The 26,204-nt window shown below is 41.9% G+C and overlaps 2 protein-coding genes and 1 long non-coding RNA gene across 3 annotated transcripts; 1 reads left to right on the plus strand and 2 right to left on the minus strand.

Moving 5' to 3' along the window:
• Window positions 1-261: 261 nt before the first annotated feature.
• LOC109874560 (uncharacterized) lies at window positions 262-1,293 on the plus strand. The gene is made up of 2 exons (XR_002252715.2): window positions 262-702; window positions 1,041-1,293. It is a non-coding gene; the product is annotated as an uncharacterized LOC109874560 (long non-coding RNA).
• Window positions 1,294-6,460: 5,167 nt separating this feature from the next.
• Window positions 6,461-11,176, minus strand: LOC109874869 (protein lifeguard 1). The gene is made up of 7 exons (XM_020466907.2): window positions 11,021-11,176; window positions 8,521-8,783; window positions 8,228-8,310; window positions 7,720-7,920; window positions 7,204-7,332; window positions 6,909-7,052; window positions 6,461-6,768 (listed from the first exon to the last, which is right to left on the minus strand). The coding sequence occupies exons 2-7, from the start codon at window positions 8,765-8,767 to the stop codon at window positions 6,619-6,621; spliced, it is 954 nt and encodes a 317-aa protein (XP_020322496.1). The 5' UTR covers window positions 8,768-8,783; window positions 11,021-11,176; the 3' UTR covers window positions 6,461-6,618.
• A 588-nt stretch (window positions 11,177-11,764) lies between these two features.
• LOC109874870 (E3 ubiquitin-protein ligase znrf1) lies at window positions 11,765-25,209 on the minus strand. The gene is made up of 5 exons (XM_020466908.2): window positions 24,437-25,209; window positions 22,268-22,363; window positions 19,825-19,930; window positions 14,038-14,137; window positions 11,765-13,869 (listed from the first exon to the last, which is right to left on the minus strand). Exons 1-4 carry the CDS (start codon window positions 24,951-24,953, stop codon window positions 14,080-14,082), a joined length of 777 nt encoding a protein of 258 aa, XP_020322497.1. The 5' UTR covers window positions 24,954-25,209; the 3' UTR covers window positions 11,765-13,869; window positions 14,038-14,079.
• Window positions 25,210-26,204: the final 995 nt, after the last annotated feature.

Raw genomic sequence — 26,204 nt, forward strand, 5'->3', positions numbered from 1 at the left:
ATGTTTTTAAATTAAAAAATGTTTTGAAAAAATTGTCAATAAGTATTCCGCCCCTTTGTTATGGGAAGCCTAAATAAGTTCAGGTGTAAAAATTTGCTTAAGTCACATAATAAGTTGCACGGACTCACTCTGTGCAATGTGTTTAACCACATAAATGTAAAGTCCCCATATTTGGGGACTCTATTAGATTTAAAAAATAAAATAAAAAATTCAGTCTGGTATGAGAACAGTAGCCCCTATCTGCAAAAGGAGGGTGTCTGTGGAAAGCTGAGTATCTTGGCTATTGATCTGTGCCTTAAAATCTTTGGTGTTACTTACTACCGTTGACGGTCTTGTAGCCAGCGAGATGAGCTTCCAGGGATATGCAGTTGACCTGGGTGGGACAAAGCAAGGCCTAGAATATTTGATGCGTAATGCGAGCTATTGCCACCTGGCTCAGGGATGAGACGCACGGAGTACGCCACATTAGATTGTAAACCGATGAATCGCTTTAATTTCAACACTTTAGCATAAAAGATGGCTTCTCGGGGGGGTGTAAAAACTAAGAATATTGAAAAGGGAGCTAAAAAGGAGGCAGCTATGAATAAGCATACCGGCATAGAAGCTTTGGTCGACTCGGATCAGGGAGCGATTTGGACAACGAGATTTAGACTCGGCCAACGACGATAGTTTTCTAGAAGGATTGGATCCACTTTTAGATCTGTAAGTAAATTATTTTCATGACTTTTATATAACAAATTTTACTATGTATTTAGTTTACCTCGGCCTATGTAACAAGTAATTTCAATGTAATATAATTCCTAAATTTCATCCTTGTGGCCATGTTCCTTCTCATGGCCATGTTTACTTGTGGTTCTCACCTCTGCCTTTGTCTCAAGTGTTATTGTTTGCATTGTGTGTGTTTCACACCTATGAGACACTGTACAGATAAAGTTCAGGCTTGGTGTTTTTACTTTACAGTAATGTCCTTTTTGTAAATTTAGTCAACTGTAATTCTGTGTGTCTTACAACAATATATCCCTTAATTTAATTCACTGCAGAGGATTTGGATGATGACGTTTGGGAGCCACCCCTCCCCAGCAAGCGCCCCCGGTCAAGGTCTTCACCCCCCACTGCTATGACAATCACCCCATCTGATGGTTCTACATCCACTTTTCATAGACCTCTTGAAAAGAAAATAGGGGCTTGTGGCACCATTCGTCCTAACATAATCGGTTTCCCCAGGACCAAGGTAAACAACATGACAAAGACAGCGGAGAGGGGGACCATATGTTGTATCAGGACGAACAAGCTGCTTTTTGTGAAACTAGGGAAGTAACCATGCTCACCACACAGCATAAGGCATTCAATAGCGACCATGTCTCAAGGAGGGTGAAAAAGGAGAATGTGAAGGACTACAATGCCAGCATGGGGGGTGTTGACCTACAGTTGAAGTCAGAAGTTTACATACACTTAGGTTGGAGTCATTAACTTGTTTTTCAACCACTAACAAACTATAGTTTTGGCAAGTCGGTTAGGACATCTACATTGCATGACACAAGTAATGCGGTCTAAGGCACTGCATCTTGAGGCGTTACTACAGACACCATGGTTTAAATCCAGGCTGTATCACAACCGGCTGTGATTAGGAATCCCGTAGGGCGGCACACAATTGACCCAGCATCGTCCGGGTTTGGCCGGTGTAGGCCGTCATTGTAAATAAGTATTTGTTCTTAAACTTGCCTAGTGAAATAAAGGTTTTCAAAAAATTTAAATGCGATATTTCTGTATTTCATTTTCAATAAATTTGCAAAAATGTTTAACATGTTTTCACTTTGTCAATATAGCATATTGTGTGTAAATGCCTGAGAAAAAATTATGTAATCAATTTTGAATTCAGGCTGCAACACAACAAAATGTGAAATAGGTCAAGGGGTATGAATACTTTCTGAAAGCACTGCGGTAAAGGAGACAATGGAACTCAGACGTTCCATTTACTGATTGGCGATAGGTTTGAATGGCGGGAACCCGGTTACCGCGATTTACCGCCCAAAACCACTCCCTTTTCCCGGGATAAATAACTGCGAGAAACCGGTAAATTATAATAAAGTATTTATATGAACAGCATGGCGTGAAATGGAACTGGTAAATTGTATGTGATTTCTAAATCTGGTTTCTCTACGGCCTCTGCATGTTGAATCAACGCTCAGGGTGGGACATACAGCCCATCTCAGTATGGAGCGCAGTTCACAATGCATGTAGACCTACAATATCATCTCATCATGGTAACTTTTGTTCTTGTGACAGGTAGGCCTACATTTGCTGCAGCATAGCCTATGCTACAGTAATATAAAGACAGACTGCGTGTCTAATTGACCCATCTCCATCTGGCTTTTGAGGGTCACCTTGTTTTTTAATTGTAAAGAGTTGTTTTTATTGCAGCTGCATAGTTTTAAAACAGCCTATCACTCGAATATCATTAATTTAAATCAGTGCACATGCGTGAGCACTCTCGTAGTCTCTCTCTCGATCAACTCCATTCAAATTGCATCCAAATATGATAATCCTGTTCTAGATTTATATAGATGTCCTAGCCTACCTCTTGCAGGCAATACATTCAATGCAGTATTAGCCTTTTATTTAGCTAATTAATAATGGGTTATGCATAATAAGCTTCTAACTTATAGCCTCTGTCTCTTGCACAATACACAAGCACCTGTGTTCCTCTGGCCTCTCCTTAAAAATTCTACTTAGCTCTTAGAGTCCCATGCAGGAAAATCTAGGCTAGAATAGCTTGCTGGACCCAAGTTATTTTTTGCTGAATGTTAAATACAGCAGCCAATAGAACTCATGGGTAGTTTGAAAGAAGCGCAACACGCAATGGTGGTAAGCTATAGCAGTTATTTATTCAGACCCATAACCATTCAATCTTCATAAGGAGAAGTGAAAACCTTCTGCATCTAATTCTAGTCCTATGTTATTCAAGGATGTCATTAGAATTATAAAAATAAGGAAAACGAAACAGATTTAATTTAACTGTTGAAAGCACGGAAGGAATGAAGCAACAATAGAGAGAGAAAGAGGAGGTTGGCTAATAACATTGGAGTAACCCTGGATTGTAAACTGTCATGGTCAAAACATATTGATACAACAGTAGCTAAGATGGGGAGAAGTCTGTCCATAATAAAGTGCCGCTCTGCCTCCTTAACAACACTATCAACAAAATTAGGGCCTATCTTGTCACACCTGGACTACTGTTCAGTAGTGTGGTCAGGTACAACAAAGAGGGACTTGGGAAAATTGCAATTGGCTCAGAACAGGGCAGCACGGCTGGCCATTAAAAGTACACAGAGCTAACATTAATGACATGCATGTCAATCTCTCATGGCTCAAAGTGGAGATTGACTTCATCATTACTTGTTTTTGTAAGAGGTGTTGATAAGCTGAAGGTACCGAGCTGTCTGTTTAAAATAATAGCACACAGCTCGGACACCCATGTATACCTCACAAGACATGCCACCAGAGGTCTCTTCACAGTCCTCAAGTCCAGAACAGACTATGGGAGGCGCACAGTACTACATAGAGCCATGACTACATGCAACTCTATTCCACATCAGGTAACTGATGCAAGCAATCAGATTTAAAAAGCAGGTAAAAATACACCTTATGGAACAACGGGGACTGTGAAGAGACACACACAAAGGTACAGACACATGCATACTCCCACATTAGGATATTGCTGTATGGTGGTATTGAACATTTTGTGTTGTGGATGTGTGGTGGTGTAGGGATGTTGTATGATGCACTGTTTTATCTTTAGCTCATTCAGTACAAACAGTTCACTGTTTTATCTTTTGTTTTATATGAAATGTGGGTACTTTGGTGTGTTTGGACCCCAGGAATATGGGGATCCCTAATAAATACAAATGAATACAAACAAGGTATATACAGTGCCTTGGGAAAGTATTCAGACCCCTTGATTTTTTCCACATTTTGTTATGTTAAAGCCTTATTTTAAAATGGATAAAATAAAATAAAAATCTCATCAATCTACAAACAATACCCCATAATGACGAAGCCAAAACAGGTTTTTAGACATGTTTGCAAATGTATTAAAAATAAACATATCACATTTACATAAGTATTCATACACTTTACTCAGTACTTTGTTGAAGAACCTTTGACAGTGATTATAGCCTCGAGTCTTCCTGGGTATGACGCTACAAGCTTGGTACACCTATATTTGGGGAGTGACTCACATTCTTTTCTGCAGATCCTCTCAAGCTCTGTCGGGTTGGGTTGGAAGCGTCGCTGCACAGCTATTTTCAGGTCTCTCCAGAGATGTTTGATCGGGTTCAAGTTCGGGGCTTTGGCTGGGCCACTCAAGGACATTCAGGAACTTGTCCCGAAGCCACTCTTTCCTTTGATCCTGACTAGTCTCCCAGTCCCTACCACTGAAAAGCATCCCCAAAGCATGATGCTGCCACCACCAGGCTTCATTGCAGGGATGGTGCCAGGTTTCCTCCAGACGTGAAGCTTGGCATTCAGGCCAAAGAGTTCAATCTTGGTTTCATCAGACCAGAGAATCTTTAGGTGCCTATTGGCAAACTCCAAGCGGGCTGTATTGTGCCTTTTACTGAGGAGTGGCTTCCGTCTGGCCACTCTACCATAAAGGCCTGATTGGTGGAGTGTTGCACAGATGGTTGTCCTTCTGGAAGGTTCTCCTATCTCCACAGACGAACTCTAGAGCTCTGTCAGAGTGACCATCAGGTTATTGGTCACCTCCCTGACCAAGGCCCTTCTCCCCCAAATGCTCAGTTTCGTTCCAAACTTCTTCCATTTAAGAATGATGGAGGCCACTGTGTTCTTGGGGACCTTCAATGCTGCAGACACTTTTTGGTACTCTTCCCCAGATCTGTGCCTCGACACAATCCTGTCTCGGAGCTTTACCAACAATTCCTTCCACCTCATGGCTTGGTTTTTGCACTGACATACACTTTCAACTCTGGGACCTTATATAGACATGTGTGTGCCTTTCCAAATCATGTCCAATCAATTGAATTTACCACAGGTGGACTCCCAAGTTGTAGAAACATCTCAAGGATGATAAATGGAAACAGGATGCACCTGAACTCAATTTCAAGTCTCATAGCAAAGGGTCTGAATACTTACGTAAATAAGGTATCTGTTTTAAAAAAATAAATAATAATTTGCACAAACAAAATACTGTTTTCTCTTTGTCATTATGGGGTATTGTGTGTAGATTGATGAGGGAAAAATGTAATGTATCAATTTTACAATAAGGCTGTAACGTAACAATGTTGAAAAAGCGAAGGGGTCTGAATACTTTCCGAATGCACTGTATATACAATGTGTGTGTAGCCTACATGATGTTATTAATATGGACTAAAGAGCAAGATTATTTTATTTGTCAAACGGCAGCTAAGTATCTGTCATCATGTCACCAGAATAAGAACCATTGTATTTATTGGAAAGGAGCATAAAGCTCATCACCTTGCACTTTCACCACCCTGTAAAGTTCATCAGAATTTATTTCACTTGTTGCCTAATAAACTGCATGGTTTCCCAAGTCGTAGTGGGAGAATAACACAACATGTCATCGCATGACTTCAAGTCTACATCGATATGATGGCTATTATATTTGTGCTTAAAAGAGTTTCCACGGCCATTTGGCGCATTATTAATTTTACCGACACAAAAAGATCCCACCTTGTCTAGCATATTTAGTTTAGTCAACATTTGGAAAGTTTACCAACAAATTTGCTGTTTCCATCAGGCCTGTCATAAAATGTTTTATGTGACATGTATTTTTCTTGCAAAAAAATATTGGATGGAAACCTGTTTACTGACAGTCAGTCAATAAGCCATGTCAGCTAACACTTTTTAGACAAGTTAGCTGGCTAGGCTATCTAATCCTGTAATAATCATGGCTGCATGCAGGGCACATGCCCAGGGGCCCTGACCTCCTGGGGGCCTCCTTTGATTTTGTTATTCACTCTCACTGAGATATCATTAACATGGCATAAGTCATGGCAAAATGTGTAGAATTGCAGGTAATTAGCTTTAAGACTGCAAAAATGACTCTCCGCCCCATGGCAAAATGTGTAGCGGGGCAACTAAAGTGTTTTACACATGTGGTCCCCCTACTTCCTCTCTTCCCCCATCTGATGATTAGCAGAGTGGCAGAAGGATGTCTATATTCATTGAGAGCAGGCTCCTGAGTCCTCCTGTGTTTGGTGGTTGTAGTAAAAAAGATGTATATTTTACCTATATATACTGTATGTATTTCCTTTTTTTTGTGCCTCTTGGGCCCCCTACAAGCCTGGACCCAAAGGCTCAAGAAATGTGATGTTTGAAATTAAATAAGTTTGCTAATATGGATGATTGTTAATGGGACAATTGATGACTACAACCATCAAACTAGTAGTAGTAGTTTTAAAGGATACAAAAAAGAATGGCGCACATTGTTATAAACGTATCATTTTATTTATCGTTATCGCATCAATTCATGCAATTTATCGCGATATGGATTTTTGTCAATATTGCCCAGCTCTAGTTTGGAGTGCTACGGACTATAGCTACATATGTGTGTCATTGTAGGTTTCTGCCAGGTGTTGACTATTTGCTGGAGCCTCCCATTATGATGAGCAGATAGAGGAAGATGTTAATGATGTCCAGGTACAGGATCAGGGCAGCAAACACATACTCCTCTGGATCTAGAGCGTACTTCTGCCTGCCCATCACCAGCTGGCAGTCAATCGCCAAGAACTGAGGGAGAGACACAGAAAGGGAAAAGGTGACGGAGGAAAGAAAGTGTTTAGGTTGCAATGGATGGAGGCATTCATTCTGGCTATAAGGCTGGATAAACAGAAATGGCCTAAAAGGAGAACATTGAGTGAGTTCTGTACCAGTGAGAAGAGCAGGGCTCCCAGAGATCCGTAGACTATCTGCAGCACATTGGAGTAGAAGAAACAGCAGAAGAAGCTGAACATGAGAAGGTCCACTGCCAGCACCAGCAGGATGCCATTACAAATTGTGAAGTCCACTCGAGTCTGCAGACCAAAGAGAGGACAGTGAGTAAGGCTAGATAGGCTTGGTCACTGATCAGCCTGACCACATTAAACACACGTGGTAGGTACTACAGTAGTGGTCCAATTAAGCATAATATCATGTTTTTTGTTATTTGAAAAGACTGAGTCTGACCTGGGCTGAGAAGATGATGATGGTGAAGGAGATCGCCACTGTTGCTCCCATGGCGATGACTACAGCAGTGGTATTGTGAAATGAGGCCACAGTGCCGACCAAGTAAGATAGGGTGAGAGTGACCACTGACTAAAGGTAGTACATTACACAGTTAGAATAACACTCACCCAACCACAAATCACACTGTATCTTTGTCTTATGTGTTTAAGACAGTTGTTGTCATTAGTCATGCAACTAGGTTCTAGGAGAATGGCTTTGGCATTAACTAACAGTCTGTGAATACAGGAAGAAGCATTTATAACCATCACATGTAAGTTCTCTTTTTCAATACTGTTTGGGAACATCTAAAGAACAATTGCGTAGTTTATATACAGTATATCAGTCAACAGATGAACCTTGAGCTCAATTCAATCTAACCCACACTTCAGTATTAACTCATTGACTGCATTAGCCAGTATGTCAGTCACTGCTCTACCTAGCTGCGAAAGGGGTTGTGTTTGTCTGTGTGTGACCCACCAGTCCCACCAGGTTCCAGGGATGGCTTCTGCTGAAGGAATTGGAGAAGCTAAGGGAGATGGCCACCACAGCAAACAGGATGTATGAGCTGAGGTAGATCCAGATGTTGCTCTGCACTGCCGCCCTCACCACACTGGAGAACGTGAACACACACACGATGCTGAAGGTCACCAGCAACTGCAGGGTCACGACACTGAACACCTGCACAGGTAGAAAGACAGGGTTACCGTTAGCCACTTTGCTTGTCAGGTATACTGGGAAGGTCACCATGAAACCTGGGGGTCAAAGACTAAGGGCTCTATTCAATCCGTAGCGCTGAAGTTCCGCATTGTAGCCCGATTTACATTTAAAGACAATGTTCCCACGGTAGCAGACTGCATTTGTGTTAAACACTGTATATGTCGACTAAATTGGAAATGACCTTTACATTTCAAGCACGCTATAGCTCTGAACTTTGACGATATGGATTGAATAAAGCCCCAAATCTCTGAGACTCATCAGTACAGACCTTTCTGATAAACGCCTTCCTTATGGTCTTGTCATCAAAAGATGACACCAATAGGGCGGCGTCTGCCTCTGGTGAAGACGATCCTTTGTGAGTGACAGAACAACAGTCCCATGTTGTTATTGGACACAACACTGGAATACTGTAGCGACCAGACTTTGCAGACTTTTCAGTGGTTATGTAACACAAGTGAATTTAGCGGACATTAATTATGGCAGTAATATGAGGAAAGACATGAATAATCCATCCGCATGATCGATTCCCTCTTTCCTTGCTATAGCAGGACAGATACATACCTGGCTCTCCCAAAGGGTTACACTCTCCAGGGGGGAGAGTTTCCATGTCTACCCCTGCCTGTGGTGGGTACAGGACTGGGGGGTAGGGGGATGGAGGATACATGGCTGGAGCTGCAGAGTAGGGCGGTGGTATGTATGGTGGCATGGGGTCCACTTGAGTTTCCCCATGGGGGTAAGGGGGTGGCAGGTTAGAGTTCAGGGCATCCTGAGACTCTGTGGGCATGGAGTAATTCTGAGCATCTGTCATTCTGGCAGAGTGTAGTCTGAAAAGGAGGAGTGGTTAGAAGACACTGATGTTGAAAGGAAAGTACAGAGGACGTTGATATCAAAAGGTCAGTAAGAAAATATTTTGAAAGTAAAAATGTGTTGCAGGCATATTGCCTCATTGGGGGGGTGGGGGGGTTCCACATAAGGAGAAACCTGGGTTGAGCAAACCATGTATAGTAGAAGAAATATAACAGCCATGTATCGGAAAAATCATGCAACAATAACATCCTTGCATTTACGACCAATCGAACATACTGTGCATGTTACTACCAGATAATTTTTTTGTATTAGTGTACTCACTAACACAGGTGGTTTTGTCTATGTGTGTGAATGCAGTTCTTAGTAGCAGGAACAAGAAGAAGGTCAAACCACTGTGACAGAGTTCAGCGGTGAACACATCAAAATGACAACTGGAAAGCTAAGCCCAAAAAGCAATCACTTTTACTGTATCAGTTATACAAAATTAGATCAAATGTTTGTGTTGTCCAATTCATCATCAGGTATACAGTACCAGTCAATGTTTGGACACCTACTCATTCAAAAGTTTTTCTTAATTTGTACTATTTTCTACATTGTAGAATAATAGTGAAGACATCAAAACTATGAAATAACACATATGGAATCATGTAGTAACCAAAAATAGTCTTAAACAAATCTAAATATATTTTAGAATCTTCAAAGTAGCCACCCTTTGCCTTGATGACAGCTTTGCACACTCTTGGCATTCTCTCAACCAGCTTCACGAGGAATGCTTTTCCAGCAGTCTTGAAGGAGTTCCCACATACGCTGAGCACTTGTTGGCTGCTTTTCCTTCACTCTGCGGTCCAACTCATCTCAATTTGGTTGCGGTCAGGAGTTTATGGAGGCCAGGTCATCTGATGCAGCACTCCATCACTCTCCAAAAACAAATGATAGTCCCACTAAACACAAACCAGATGGGATGGCGTATCACTGCAGAATGCTGTGATAGCCATGCTGTTTAAGTGTACCTTGAATTCTAAATAAATCCCTGATAGTGTCACCAGCAAAGCACCCCCACACCATGTCCTTCCTGCTTCACGATGGGAACCACACATACGGAGATCATCCGTTTACCTACTCTGCGTCTGACAAAGACATTGCGGTTGGAACCAAAAATTTCACATTTGGACTCATCAGACCAAAGGACAGATTTCCACCGGTCTAATGTCCATTGCTCGTGTTTCTTGTCCCAAGCAAGTCTCTTCTTATTATTGGTGTCCTTTAGTAGTGGGTTCTTCAGCAATTCGACCATGAAGGCCTGATTCAGTCTCCTCTGAACAGTTGATGTTGAGATGTGTTTGTTACTTGAACTCTGTGAGGTTCAATCTGAGGTGCAGTTAATTCCCGATTTCTGAGGTTGCTTAACTCTAATGAACTTACCCTCTGCAGAAGAGGTAACTCTGGGCCTTGCTTTCCTGTGGCGGTCCTCATGAGCCAGTTTCATCATAGAGCTTGGTTTTTGCGACTGCACTTGAAGAAACGTTCAAAGTTCTTGAAATTTTCCGCATTGACTGACCGTCATGTCTTAAAGTAATGATGGACTTTAATTTATTTTTGCTTATTTGAGCTGTTCTTGCCATAATATGGTCTTGGTTTTTTACCAAATAGGGCTATCTTCTGTATACCACCCCTATCTTGTCACAAAACAACTGATTGGCTCAAACGCATTAAGAAGGAAAGAGATTCCACAAATTAACATTTAACAAGGCACCTGTTAATTGAAATGCATTCCAGGTGACTACCTCATGAACTTGGTCGAGAGAATGCCAAGAGTGTGCAAAGCTGTCAAGGCAAAGGGTTGCTACTTTGAAGAATCTCAAATATAAAATATATTTTGATTTGTTTAACGTTTTTTTGGTTTCAACATGATTCCATGTGTATTTCATAGTTTTGATTTCTTCACTATTTTTCTAAAATGTAGAAAATAGTAAAACTAAAAACCCTGGAATGAGTAGGTGTGTCCAAACTTTTGACTGGTACTGTATCTTACTACATTTTTTTTATCCAAACTGACACATACTATATGGTCATCCACAACAGCCTGAGATCTTTGACATCCCCAAAATTCTGTCATCTGGATCAGTCAATGAATTGGCTGTTTACAAAGGCAGCCCAATTCTGACTTTTGTTCCCCCCAGTAATTGGTCTTTTAACTAATCACATCATATTTGTTTCCAATTCAATTTGGTAGACAAAACAGGAGATGACTTACCTCCTTTACACCTGGGTTTCACTTGAACTTCAATGACCGTACTGTCCTTCCTGTTGATCTAGCCTACACACATACTGTCAATTGCTGCTTGGCTCAGACAGACTCTGGAACATCTACCTTTAGCAGCCTGTGCCCATTTGTGTTATTTCCTGAACCTAACTGTCACTGATGGTGATTAGAGGAACTAAGGCTGCGTTTACACAAGCAGCCCAATTGTTTTGACCGATCACATATTTTTCAGATCTGATTGGCCAAAATACCAATTAGTGAAAAAAAGATCAGAATTGGGCTGCCTGTGTAAACCCAGCGTGTGACAGAACAAACCAACATACATTTTCAGATCTGTAGCTTGGGGAAATGGAAAACCACAAAGTTTCTCCACTGTTCTTTTCCACAAATGTAGTCAGAAGGGGATGTACTTTAATCGTTAAGAGGCCTAACAACAGGAAATGCAATAATGTAATCTGGTGCTCGTAAAGGTTTGAGTAACCATCTTTGGTAAAACTAAAGAATGCAACCAGTTAGGAATATACATAATTGTGAAACTGACCCCCAAATTTCACATGGTCGAGAAAAAAAAAATGTAGGATAGTCATTTACAATGAATAACTTAACTGTATAAATCAGTATATAAAAATTAGTGTCACACAATTACCTCTTTAGCAATGACCATTGCAGACATTCCACAAAACACTTATGAACACTACAGTACTCACATATGCAAACAAGGACAATGACAAAACATGGCTCACACAAGTATATTTATTGTAAAAAAATACATATAAAAACTACTTTGAGACATACAAAAGATTGGAGCTTAGAAACAGTATAATGAACAGACAAAGACCAAGCCATTTTGAATTTCAATACATATGTACACTTTAATAAATAAACGGATTGTTCTGTTATACCAGAGAAGGCAGATTGTCCATATCTTGGGATGCAGATATCACCATGGTGACCTTAAAAACATTATCATTGAATATATAAATGATCGTCCTTGGAGAAAAGCTATGCTGCCGAGTAATAACATATGTAAAAATTGAGGTATTGCACCACACAGCTAAAAGGGAAGAGTAGTAAAGTAAAGGAACATTTGGGGCTTCAGATTGTCCATATTTTCACTGACAACCCCTCCGCTCACTCCTCAAAAGTACACAACATCATTATTCATCATCACCACAAATACTGTAACATTTATGTCTAATGATCAATTTCTCTCTTTTTCACACACATCCCCTACCACTGTTTCATGTACACAGACATGCATACATACTTTTGGCGGAATCGTTATTTCTTATTTTTTGGGGACGAAAGAGTAACATGCACCGGGCTGCCATCTAGGGGCAGGAAAGGTCGTAGCACCTCAGTTCAGAATGCAAGATGTGGGGCAAGAACTCGGGGATATCATCCAATAGGAATGCTGAACAGGGCTGATCCTCATGCTGGTAGCATCACTGTAGCATCACCACTGATCCCCAGAGTACACTACACCAGAGGAGCCTGGACAGACAAATCTCACCAGGCAAAGGCAACCAAAACACAGGCAAATGTATCTGCTTAGCACATTTAGTAGTAATAATAATAACTGGAATAATACAATGTCTATAAATCCTCTTATGTGGAAAGGGGGGTGGGGTAATATAAGAATCACCCCATCAGCTGTTCTTTGCTTCCAGCGACAGGAATCATGGGATAGGCAAGGCAGCTGCCTTATGGAGTAATCATGCCATTAAATACATCATCCCTCCCATTCAGACATGAATGCAGGGAGCCAATGGCCAGACTAGCGCACAGGGCCTGGTCCAACAATCCGGACAACACCCCAGAGAGGCAGGGGGACATGAAGACCCACAAACACTACCACATGCCTTCAGCACAACAGGCGAGGTGGGTCGCACAGAGGGAGGCCATGTCAAAGTAGCAGAATGTTTTTAATCACACAGATACTTTTAGGAACAAAGTATCACAATGATTAAAACTATCGCTTTCACCCAGGGCACTAAGCACACACACCTCTCATGTATACAGCCAGTGAGAGGACTGCAGTTCACTTCTGCGGTCCGGTGTCATCCCAACATTAGCTGGGCCCATTCGTCCACACCGCTATCGCACGCACACACACACAAACAACCGTATGGAAATATCAACAACCTGCTACCGCTGCAGTAAAGGACCTAATACAGTGGTGTCAGCACCAACCAAACAAACTGACCTAAACTGACCAAACTATCAATCAACTCACACCCACCATCCTTCTCCTGAAATGTGTCATGGTGACAACAGAAAAACACCTACAATCACTATTAACAACCCCACCCACAAAATAAAGCCCTGCGTTCCAACATATGGCTTTTAAAAACAATACATTGCAATATTTACGCATAATCAACTAATTAATTTTTTTCCGGAGCTGGGCTGTTTTTTTATGAACAGAAACATTTATCCACTGTAACGTGAATCTCTGCACAATATTGTTTTGCAGCATCAGGAAAGATAACATTACCTTTTCATATGGCTAGTCCACATTAGGGTAAGAAGAATGCAGGGAGCACAGAAACACATTTTCCTCTCCTTGAGTTCCAAAGGTCTTTCAGGGTACCGCCAACCTGGTCTGATAATATATCCCCTCCAGCAGTTTAGGCTACATTGACAGAGGAGAGGTGCCATCTATTCAAGGGGTGATTATAGTGGTCTGCGTTGAATTCAAATGGACTAAACCAGGTCCAAGATGGTAAAGTGGTCGTTGGTCACATCCTTGTGGGGTTGTGTTGTTATTAGGAGGCTTGCCTCTGGTATTAATCATTGTCGTAGTATTTTTTCTGCAATTGTAGATACATTGCAGTCTCCTGTGGGGTAAAAATCTAAAGTACGTCAGAAACATTTGGAATGTGTAATCCTTCATATAAAAATCTCTTCATATTCAAGTACATAATCATGTCCACACTAACTTCTACCCAGTTGGGTAATGTGACATCATGAGGATGGAACAAATGTGGTTATGAACATGTACATACCTGAGTCAGGTGTGTCACTGAGCAGGACATGTGACCCATGAGTCAATCAAAAGGGTGTTCAGGACAGCAGGTCTTCACCTTCGCCCAGGAGTCAATACAGCTGGACAGAGAAACAAATGTCTATTTTCCCTTTTGATTATCACATATTCACTTATTTGTCAGGGACCATGCATAATATGTCTACTACAACAGAGTTTTAGATACATAACTAACTTCCATCTGTGGTCCCGGGGTGGGACTTAACTATGACCATGGTGCAGCTGACTCACTGTGAGAAACACTTGTTGTGGTTAGGGGTGTGAACGTTTAAAGGAAATTGGGATCATTGGCATTTAAAAATCCCTAAGGCCTAGGGAAAGTTTAATAATATTTATAAAAACAAATTATATTTATAAAACCAGGGATGAAGAGGCAAACTTTAGGCTACTTTGCTGAATGTGAGATACAGATTACCAAGACATATGGAGTTCTTTCTGCCTGCCCCTCTCTCTTCCTCACGCTGGCTCGCCTGCTTGTTCTCTTTGTTAATGATGCGAATGGGTGTTCAGTTTGAGTTTTTTTGTGTGTAGAATATCATAGCCTGGCGCAACAATTTAAGGCACTGCATCGTAGTGCTTGAGGCATCACCGCAGACACAGCTTTTGATTACCGATAGATAGGCCGAGTGAACGGTTTGGATAGTCTGTCTGGTAGCCGACCTGCCTATAACCGTGCCCCTCCCCTCTCTATCTGTTCCTTCGCTAACTCGCTATGAAATATGGAAGTGTTTGTGTTCTCGAAAGTACAGGAACTAATCAGTCTCCTCTGTTCCAAAAATACAAAAATCTTAGGAATCAATTGTGTGTGGAATTGAATCGTGACACTCAGAAATGGGAGTTGACACCGGGAGTCGACATGCAAGGAGTAGAGGAATCTATTATTTTGGAGTTGACCACTACGTCATCGTCGTCAACAGTTGGAAAAATAGCAGAGAAAGGCACGCGATAGCAGCGAAGTCCTGTATGGCAATACTTTCAGAAGTTAAATGAGGAGGTGGTGAAATACAAACTTATAAGAATTGTAGTCCAACCATCTGAATGAGACGCACCATGAGACCCAAACTGTAGCGGGCAGGAGCTCAGGCCCCCAACAACAGACATAAGACAGCTTCACACGAAGGAAGAGTGATCAGGGATGAAGTAGCCATGACTGCAGTAAAAGGAGCTGCATTGCCCTCCAGAGGTCATATGCAGGACAATATTGTGCCTTTTGAATTCACATGCAATTTCATAAATTTTTTTGTATCTTTTTAACAAAGAAAAAAATGGTATTTTAAACGTAAAGAAATCTTTCCCCATTTGTCACAGGCCTAGTTGTGGTTAAACGCCTAGAGGTTCACACCTCAAGAGACTTCCTGGTCTTAAAGAGGTGAATGACTTACAATAAGGTTAGGTCTTTCAGGGAAAAAAAGAATGAGGTTATTAGACGCTCATTGTTTGCTGCTAGCACAGGAGTTCTTCAGTGGAGCTTTTAGTGATATACTTTTGGTCATTTAGTGTTTATTTTCTATATCAACTTTATTTAACCAGGTAGGCCAGTTGAGAACAAGTTCTCATTTACAACTGCGACCTGGCCAAGATAAAGCAAAGCAGTGCGACAAAAAACACCAACACAGACTTACACATGGGATAAACAAAAGTACAGTCAACAACAATAGAAAAATCTATATACAGTGTGAAAATGGGAGTAAGGAGGTAAGGCCTAGGCAATAAATAGGCCATAGTAGCGAAGTAATTACAATTTAGCAAATTAACACTGGAGTGATAGATATGCAGATGATGATGTACAAGTAGAAATACTGGTGTGCAAAAGAGCAAAAAAAGTCATTAAAAACAATATGGAGATGAGGTAGATAGTTGGATGGGCTATTTACAGATGGGCTGTGTACAGCTGCAGCGATCGGTGAGCTGCTCAGATACCTGATGCTTAAAGTTAGTGAGGGAGATATATGTCTCCAACTTCAGCGATTTTTGCAATTTGTTCCAGTCATTTGCAGCAGAGAACTGGAAGGAAAGGCGGCCAAAGTAGGTGTTGGCTTTGGGGATGACCAGTGTGATATACCTGCTGGAGCGCGTGCTACGGCTGGGTGTTGTTATGGTGACCAGTGAGCTGAGAAAAGGCGGACCTTTACCTAGCAAAGACTTAGATGACCTGGAGCCAGTGGGTCTGACGACGAATATGTAGCAAGGGCCAGCCGACGAGAGCATACAGGCCACAGTGGTGGGTGGTATATGGGGCTTTGGTGTCAAAACAGATGGTACTGTGATAGACTGCATCCAAGAGTAGAGTGTTGGAGGCTATTTTGTAAATGACATCGACGAAGTCAGGGATCGGTAAAGATAGTCAGTTTTACGAGGGATGTTTAGCATCGTGAGTGAAGGAGGCTTTGTTGCGAAATAGGAAGCCGATTCTAGATTTAATTTTGGATTGAAGATGCTTAATACGAGTCTGGAAGGAGAGTTTACAGTCTAGCCTGACACCTAGGTATTTGTAGTTGTCCACATATTCTAAGTCAGAACCGTCCAGAGTAGTGATGTTAATCGGGCGGGCGGGTGCGGGCAGCGATCGGTTGAAGAGCATGCATTTAGTTTAACTAGCGTTTAAGAGCAGTTGGAGACCACGGAAGGAGTGTTGTAAGGCGTTGAAGCTCGTTTGGAGGTTTGTTAGCACAGTGTCCAAAAAAGGGCCAGATGTATAGAGAATGGTGTCATCTGCATAGAGGTGGATCAAGGAATCACACGTAGCAAAAGAGCGACATCATTGATATATACAGAGAAAAGAGTCAGCCCGAGAATTGAACCCCGTGGTACCCCCATAGAGACTGCCAGAGGTCCGGACAACAGGCCCTCCGATTTGACACACGGAACTCTATCCGAGAAGTAGTTGGTGAACCAGGCGAGGCAGTCATTTGAGAAACCAGGGCTGTTGAGTCTGCCAATAAGAATATGGTGATTGACAGAGTCGAAAGCCTTGGCCAGGTCGATGAAGACGGCTGCACAGTACCGTCTCTTATTGATGGCGGTTATGATATCGTTTAGTACCGTCAGCGTGGCTGAGGTGCACCCGTGACCAGCTCAGAAACCGGATTGCACAGCGGATAAGGTAAGGTGGGATTCAAAATGGTCAATGATCTGTTTGTTAACTTGGCTTTCAAAGACTTTGGAAAGGCAGGGCAGGGTGGATATAGGTCTGTAACAGATTGGGTCTAGAGTGTCACCCTCTTTGAAGAGGGGGATGACCACGGGAGCTTTCCAATCTTTAGGAATCTCAGACGATATGAAAGGGAGTTTAAAAAGACTAGTAATAGGGGTTGCAACAATGGCGGCGGATAATTTTAGAAAGAGAGGGTCCAGATTGTCTAGCCCAGCTGATTTGTACAAGTCCAGGTTTTGCAGCTCTTTCAGAACATCTGCTATCTGGATTTGGGTAAAGGAGAAGCTAGGGAGGCTTGGGTAAGTAGCTGCGGGTGGGTGCGGAGCTGCTGGCCGGGGTAGCCAGGAGGAAAGCTTGGCCAGCCGTAGAGAAATTCTTATTGATATTCTTGACTATCGTGGATTTATCGGTGGTGACAGTGTTTCCTAGCCTCAGTGCAGTGGGCAGCTAGGAGGACGTGCTCTTATTCTCCATGGACTTTACACTGTCCCAGATCTTTTGGGAGTTAGAGCTGCAGGATGTAAATTTCTGTTTGAAAAAGCTAGCCTTTGCTTTCCTAACAGACTGTGTGTATTGGTTCCTGACTTCTCTAAAAAGTTGCATATCGCGGGGACTATTCGATGCTCGTGCAGTACGCCAAAGGATGTTTCTGTGCTGGTCGAGGGCAGTCAGGTCTGGAGTGAACCAAGGGCTATATCTGTTCTTAGTTCAACATTTTTTGAAAGGGGCATGCTTATTTAAGATGGTGAGGAAATTACTTTTGAAGAACATATGGACGGGCACCTGCTCGTTAAAAATCTGGGGCAGGAAGTGTTCTCCTGGAATCTGCCAAACCCAGATTCATCCTTCAGACTGCTAGATGGTGAAGCGTGATTCATCACACCAGAGAACGCGTTTCCACTGCTCCAGAGTCCAATGGTGGCGAACATTACACCTCTCCAGGCGAAGATTGGCATTGTGCGTGGTGATCTTAGGCTTGTGTGCAGCTGCTCAGACATGGAAACCAATTTCATGAAGCTCCCGACAAACAGTTATTGTGCTGACGTTGCTTTCAGAGGCAGTTCGGAATTCGGTAGTGAGTGTTGCAACCGAGGACAGACGATTTTTACGCACTATGCACTTCGGCATTTGTCGGCCCTGTTCACAGCTGTGCCTTTGTTGCTCCTAGATGTTTCCACTTCACAATAACAGCACTTAAAGTTAACTGGAGCAGCTCTAGCAGGGAAGAAATTTGACAAACTGACTTGTTGGAAAGGTGGCATCCTATGACGGTGCCACGTTGAAAGTCACTGAGTTCCTCAGTAAGGCCAATCTATTGCCAATTCACGAGTCATGACCACAGTCAAATTCCAAGTGACCGTTCATGACCGCAGTCAAATTCCAAGTGACCGCTGAGTAAAAATAACTAGGCTACTCCAAAACTGTTCTCTGTAAATAATGATGCTGATGGTCGTTAGTAGCCAACCAAACTTGTTAATGGCCCTCAAGTCACAAATGGCCTGGTACTCAGGACTCCATTGCCCCTGTAATCACTCTGACAACAATGCAAATACAATTGAAAATCAATTCAACCACTTCATGATTTAATTTGAATATCACCTGTCACGCAGCTGAGAGCCAGCTCCTCAGCTTTTTGATGTGTGTAATAAAATAGTGCATGCATTTTTTTGCGACTTTTTCACATCATCAAAATTAATATATGTTTGATTTTTCAAAAACATTCTAAGGTTTGGATTACAACTAAAGTTGCCAAATAACTCTATATTAAGCATATAGGACAAAAGTATCACTTTTTATAACCGCTCAATACAGAGCACACACACTGCAATTGATTGCGGAAAATATCCTTTCTATTTCATGCAGCTATGTTCAATTGTATTATTTTAAATTGTATTCTTCTTACTATAAAAATAATATAATATGAAATAATGGCATGGGAATTATAAGCAAATCAGGTATTCTAAATGAACTGCCAGATCAGTAATCATGTTCTTCTGAAATACATTTTCTTCATACCATAGGTTCTTAAGACCTGCCTAAAATAAATCATGGATTTAATTTGATGGTGTGTATTAAATGGATTTAAACTTTTTTTAAATGTAGATGTTCCAAGGGTCTGCATCAGTGGCATAATGCGTGTAAGCCCATAGATGCTTTAAAGTGTTTGTTAATTAACCGTCAATTACCATGAGACCGGCGGTGATTTGCATGACAGTTACCAGCTCAAAAATTGTCATAACTGCTACAGTCCTAAATGAGATTTCAAAATAATACAACTCATGATTGTATCACATGCTTCCCATGCATGTGATGCTTCCCATGCATCACAGTTGCATAATTGCTTCCTGGTAGATAGAATAGAAAAGTATCAATGAATTATCAGATCTGTGCTCTTGTCTGTGAGAAATGTCACCCCTTTCCCTACTGGGCAAAGTGTATGCCTGCATCCCAAAATGGCACACTATTCCCTATATAGTGAAATACTTTCGACCAGAGCCCTATGGGGGGCCCTGGTCAAAATAAGTGCACTATATAGGGACTAGGGTTCCATTTGAGCCAGATATATTGTGTGTATTAAATCCTCAGTGTAATTACCTCTTGTGGTAGACACAAAGGCAGGCCAGCCGGGCGATGGTCTCTCCCTGCTGCAGCTCGTCCAGACAGATGGCACACTCACCGCTGTCCTTACTCAGCACGTCCACTGAGACCACCACACACATCACAGAAATGACAGTTAGACAAAGCACATCCGCTGAGACCACAGTTTGTGTAATAGACTGTAATAACACCACTCATGACCCAACCTGAGTATTACATTTAGCATGCAATGTCAACCCTTTCTCTGGGTGAATGTAAAGACAGTAGGGCTGGGAATTTCCAGGGACCTCACGATACAATATTATCACGATACTTTGTTGCCGATACTAGGGTTGAATGGCAGGAACCCGGTTACCGGGATTTACCGTCCAAAACCACTCCCTTTTCCCAAGATAAATAACTGCAAGAAACCAGTAAATTATAATGAATCATTTATATGAACACCATGACATGAAATGGAACTGTTAAATGATATGCAATATCTAAATATGGTTTCTCCTCTGCATGTTGAATCAACGCTCAGGGTGGGGACATACAGCCCATCTCAGTATGGAGCGCAGTTCACAATGCATGTAGACCTACAGTATCATCTCATGAAAAAAAATTGCATCAATATCTGCAGTAATATAAAGGCCGAATGCATGTCTAATTTACATATCTCCATCTGAATTTCGGGGGTCACCTTGGTTTGAACTGTAAGATAATTTTTTTGCAGCTGCAGAGTTTTAAAACAGCCTATCACTCGAATATCGTTGCTTTAAATAAGTGCACGCGGGAGTACTCTCACAGTCTTTCTTTCTCTCTCTCTCTCTCTCTCTACATCAACTCCATTCAAATTGCTTCCAAAATACATAATTCTGTTCTAGATTGATATACATGTCCTAGCCTCTCTCTTTCAGGCAATATATTCAATGCAGTATTAGCTTATATTTAGCAAATTAATGATGGGTTATGCAAAATATGCTACTTACATATAGCCTCTGTCTCTTGAGCAAAACACAAGCACCTGTGCTCCACTGACCTCTCTCCTTAAAAAACACTCCGTAGCTCTTGGAGTCCCAGGCAGGAAAAACTAGACCAGAATAGCTTGCTGGACATAATTATTTTTAGCATTTCTTATACCAATAGACAATTTGAAGAGAGACGCAAACTATTTTTTGCTGAATGTTAAATACAGCAGCCAATAGAACTCATGGGTAGTTTGAAAGAAATGTGAACACGAGATGGTGGTAGGCTATAGCAGTTATTTAGTCAGACCCATAACCATTCAGTCTTCATGAAGAGAAATGAATGCCTTCTGCATCTAATTGCAGTCCTATATTATTCAAGGATGTCTTTAGAATGATTAAGATGAGGACAACAAAACGTATTTAATTTAACTGTTGAACGTGAGGAAAGAATGAAGCAACAATAGAGAAAATGGTAGGCTAATAACATTAGGTCTAAATATTATAAAAGGTATAAATGCGTCAGCCTACTAATTATACAAATAGGCCCTATTATATTTCAAAATTAAAATCAAATTCACCAACCTATACTTTGTAGGCCGCATGTGCTGCACCAGAATCGCATGTTTTCTTCTGCTTTATCATGGTTTGAACAATGTGCGCAATTCCAGTCCATATAATACAGTACAGTAATACAGTTCACACTCAAAAAGATGAGCCTACAGGAGTTAGTTTAATTTATTTACCCAAGAGCACATATAGCTAGCTACATCTATGGGCTTTTATGTTTTAATGTCGTGCGTAATGTGCAGTAGCCTATATCATATATGTATTGCATAACGGCACAATCATTTGGGCTTTTTTGGGCTTGGGCTCATTAAATGTCAAATGTATGGCTCGTAAAATGTATTTAATATATGTCTCATCAGGCTCAGCTAGCATCAGGTTTGAATGTTCATGCTGATCAAATCTCTAAGCAAATCCAGACATTTATATGCCTCTTTGAATGACACATACGGCTTTGGCGGGAAATACTGGGTTATCCGGGTGAAAAGTGATTTATTCTCGTGATGGAACATTTGTAAAAAACCTGGAAAATATTTAACCCTAGCTGATACGATATGTATTGCAATTCTCCCGTTTCTATATGTATTGCGAGTCGATACTGCGATGTTATTTGATGTTCCAAACATATTAGGGTAGCTTAGCGGTTAAGAGAGTTGGGCCAGTGACTGAAAGGTCGCTGGTTTAATCCCTGAGCTGGCAAGGTGGAAATATCTGCTGTTCTGCATGGCAGTTACCCCCAACAACAACTTTTCCTCTGGCGCAGATGACTTGGACGTCGATTAAGGCAGCCCCCCGCAACTCTCCGATTCTGGGGGGGTTGGGTTCAATGCGTAAGACACATTCCAGTTGAATGCATTCAGTTGTACTGACTAGGTATCCCCCTTCTTTTATTACTCACTATATATTTGCTGAAGAGAGATACTTACTGTTGTAAGGGAGAGGGGGAGATGTGAGACAGCTCAACAGGTGATCCTCAATTCTGCCACCCGGGAAAGGCTTGGAGCAGAACGGACAGCGGGTATCTGGGGAGGAGACGACAACATGCTCATGTTTAACAACAACACATTAGAAAAACAAAAGAGGGGAGTTGATCAAATCAACTAGTCAACTAATGAAATCAACTTGTCCATCATGCATGCCATTGGTCTTCAGTAGATGTTGACATTTGCGTGATCAGCATGTCATGACGAATGATTAAGGTCAACTGACCCGTGATTAGTTTTCTAGTCATCATCATTCTAACAGACCAGGCAATCACGCATAAGAAGAGGAGTCCAGCCTCGGGGATGGGAGGACGTGGGGGAGAGCATTCCCAGTTGGCCTACATTCCTCTCTGGCCCTCCTGTCAGCCATGCCCAAGTGAGGACTTTGACCCATTTCCTAGACTTGCTCTGAGCTGTGTTTGTGTGTTATGGCGCATGGGAAAATAAATCCAACGTTGTGTTTGGGCAGGGGTCTCACTCATATACAACCACATCTGTCCATCTGTCTAATGAATAACATAACATAGGTCTACACTGAGAATCTCTCTCAGTCTGGGACGGGTCATATTGGAAACGTCCCTAGCTACCGTAAGTCAATGAATTTTGTTGAGAGTGATGCATGGGCTATTGTTAGAGAGCTCATTGATGAATCTCGAATGAATTCATGGGTGTGCTACATTCTGAAATTGTCAAAGCAGTCAGTTTGTAGTACTACTGTATTAGCTAGCTAATCTATTAACAGCAGCCTGATTGTTACAACTTAAAACCATGGGTTCTGCTGTAATAAGTCAAGTAGCTTGTAAGCACGAGAGAAGATCATACCTCCAAGAATGCAGGTTCAGTAGTAAGCCTGGACAATTTGTGTCACCATAAAACTGATTGTTGAGCCCTAGCCTAATAGAGAATGGAGTATTTTTGTTGGCACTAACTTCATCATGGCTCTTTGGCCAAAGCATATAGGGAAATTAAATGGGGGTTTGAGGGTTTTTGGATAAACACAGAAAGAAAGTTAAATACAGGCCTAGATCTTATACATTTTGTTCTATGAGATTTTGTTCAATCAGCTAACGGCACTTTTTGTGAATTTTGAAGCATTTATGTAATCAAAACAAGCACATAAAGGCTTCATAATGGTCATGTTAACTGACTGATATTATCTCATAGAACAAAATGTATAAGACCGCCTAGCCTGTGTTAACCTCAGACCTTATTTTAGGTGTTTATCTAATCAAATCCAGCTTTATTTATACAGCACATTTTGGACATAGAATGCAACGCAATGTGTTTTACAGGAAAAAAATATATCACAAAACAATGAAAATAAAAGCTGAAATGTATACTACACAACATAAAAAACTAAATGACACAAACTGAACAACTAAAAAGCACATTCAGGAAAATCCAAGCTAAAAAATTTGTTTTAAGATCTCTTAAATATGTCCAGTTTCAGCCACCCTGGCTGGCAGGTTATTCCAGACGCTGGAGGCATAATAAGGTGTAAAAAGCTATTTTGATCACAATCCTAACGTGTGATTCAGAATTTAGTTCATAATCTAAAATAACACCTAGGTTTTTTACATGGTGTTGTATCTTTATTGCCTGTGAATTAAAATGTGCGGCTAGATTCTCTCTCGGTGCTTTGGCTCCAACAATAAGTACCTCAGTCTTGTCTTGATTTGGCTGGAGGAAGTTGTGAGCCACCCAGGTATTTAAATCACTAATAGTCTAATTTATTTATGAAGCTAAAATCATCTGGTGACACAGGAATGTAAAGTTTTATAACATCTGCGTAGCAGTGAAAATCAATGCTGTGCTTTCTGATAATGCTGCCAAGGGGTAACATATATAAACTGAACAGTACACCAGACCCAAACTCCCCAACCCCCATTTATTTCCCCTACGGGAATGGCTGGACGAACCAGATATAACTAATTTCAAGTTTTTTGGACCACAAGCTGGCAAGCTCTATACCAATGGGGCATTTCACTGTGTTTTTGTTCACACTGTGTGTGTAATAATGTATGGTTGTCAAATCTGCGAGAGAAAATAGGAACAGCAACTTAAACAATACACACACAAAAACACAAAATGGGTGGTCTCGTATAAACTTACTGCCATGTCGGTTGTTGACACGGTAGAGGCCAATCCAAGCCTCCGACACTGGGCGCTGATGGATGCCTCTCATCCGTGCGGATCTTGCGCTGACGTTGCGCCCAGAAGAGTGTCGATTACCGGGTAAACGTTCAGAGAAAGTGCGGTGAGGCACTTGGCCAGTCTCCTCTCCAGGCAGATGTTCCCCGTTTACAGCACCCGCAGGACTGCTATTGCAGTCTTCCTCGCGTTTGCATTCGCTGTTGTCTTCTGCTGGTGATGATGGGCTGATGGACGGGTGGCTCTTGTGGTCGACGGGGCTTCCACCGATGCTCGCCTGTTGCCCCATGTCCGAATCGCTGCCCTCCTCCGATCGGCTATGGTTGGTCTCTGAATCGTCAAAACTCCCCAAAAAGTCTACCATAATACTGGTGGGCCTATTGCACCGGGGTTGTCGATAGGAATCCCGGGTGATGCCATCTTTCCCGAAAGTCGAAGGCACTGGGTCCTCTTGTAAACGACTAGCTCTTGTCCCCATCTCTTTCGTTGAGAGCAGTTAGCTAGCCAGCTAACTCACCTATCTAACGTTAGATAAACTAGCCTTCTCAGTACCTTTACGGACCACAAAACAGGAGATTTTAGATGGTGTTATTCTCGAAAAGTGTATTTAAAATTCTTCCCACGATCTCTTAAATGATATTTGTTCTATTAATAGAGTATTGTCTACCGGTTGATATCCCTCGTCTGTCTATGCAGCAGCTGGCAGCAGCGGAAGTGAATTCAGTTTCTTCTTCGGTATCATGGCGTTTTCACATTTTGTTTTTGCATGCCGCCACCCACTGTGCGGAAGTGTGTGTTCAATCACGTTGCATTTTGTGAACACATAAAAAGGGTGAAAATGAAAAATTGCACCACCAACTAACCCTACACCTACATACCACTATTTAATTAAAATAAAAATCCCCACCCTATTCCACTACTTTGACCCTTACTGATCCTACGCCAGGCCAACGGCATGAGAGGATGGCACTCTTTAGTTCAACACACCTTGCAACTCTTCTGCCGTAAAACCTTGTGCACCCAAGTACATTGCTGCAGCTGCCACCACATCTATTTTTTGTGATTTGCGTTCCATTTCTGCGGTACAGTTGATAACCATGGCAATGAACGCTAAGAAGCCAACGTTACTGAAGCATAAATTCTATCACTCTGTATTGGCTTAGGCCTACTACTCACCCTTGACCCATCATCCTCTACTTTCTCCACTGCCTCAGCATACAACATCTGTTCTACTCTGACCCTGACAACCTAAACTCGTCTCTCTCGCACTGGTCACTTCTGATCCCCAGCAACATGGTCACCTCCACAATTGACCGTTTTTTCCACCGATACTACACATTTGTCCCATGCACCCCTACATACTTCTCACATCTCGGAATCTCCCTCCTACACACTGCTGTAACATGACCCTCAGCTTGGCATCTGAAACGCCTTAGTGGGTTCAGCACCAAAGCTCTCACTGGATAACTGACATATCCTAACAGGAATATATCAGGTAAAGACTCTGCTTCAAAACTCGAAAGGGCAGTGTCTTCTCAGTTTCACCACACTCGCCACCGGGTCTAAGTCGCACCAAACGGCCAGCATCACAACAGAGACAGCAGAATATGGTTTGTACTTGGCGCCATTTTTCCTCAACACACATCTTCCCTCTGCACTCGGCTCTTCTCCTTCTTCCTCGCTGTCCATAACCACGTCTATCAGTTCACCACGCTCATGCCGCATCTTC

The sequence above is a fragment of the Oncorhynchus kisutch genome, linkage group LG30 (genome assembly GCF_002021735.2).
Source record: "Oncorhynchus kisutch isolate 150728-3 linkage group LG30, Okis_V2, whole genome shotgun sequence".
Taxonomy (NCBI): domain Eukaryota; kingdom Metazoa; phylum Chordata; class Actinopteri; order Salmoniformes; family Salmonidae; genus Oncorhynchus; species Oncorhynchus kisutch.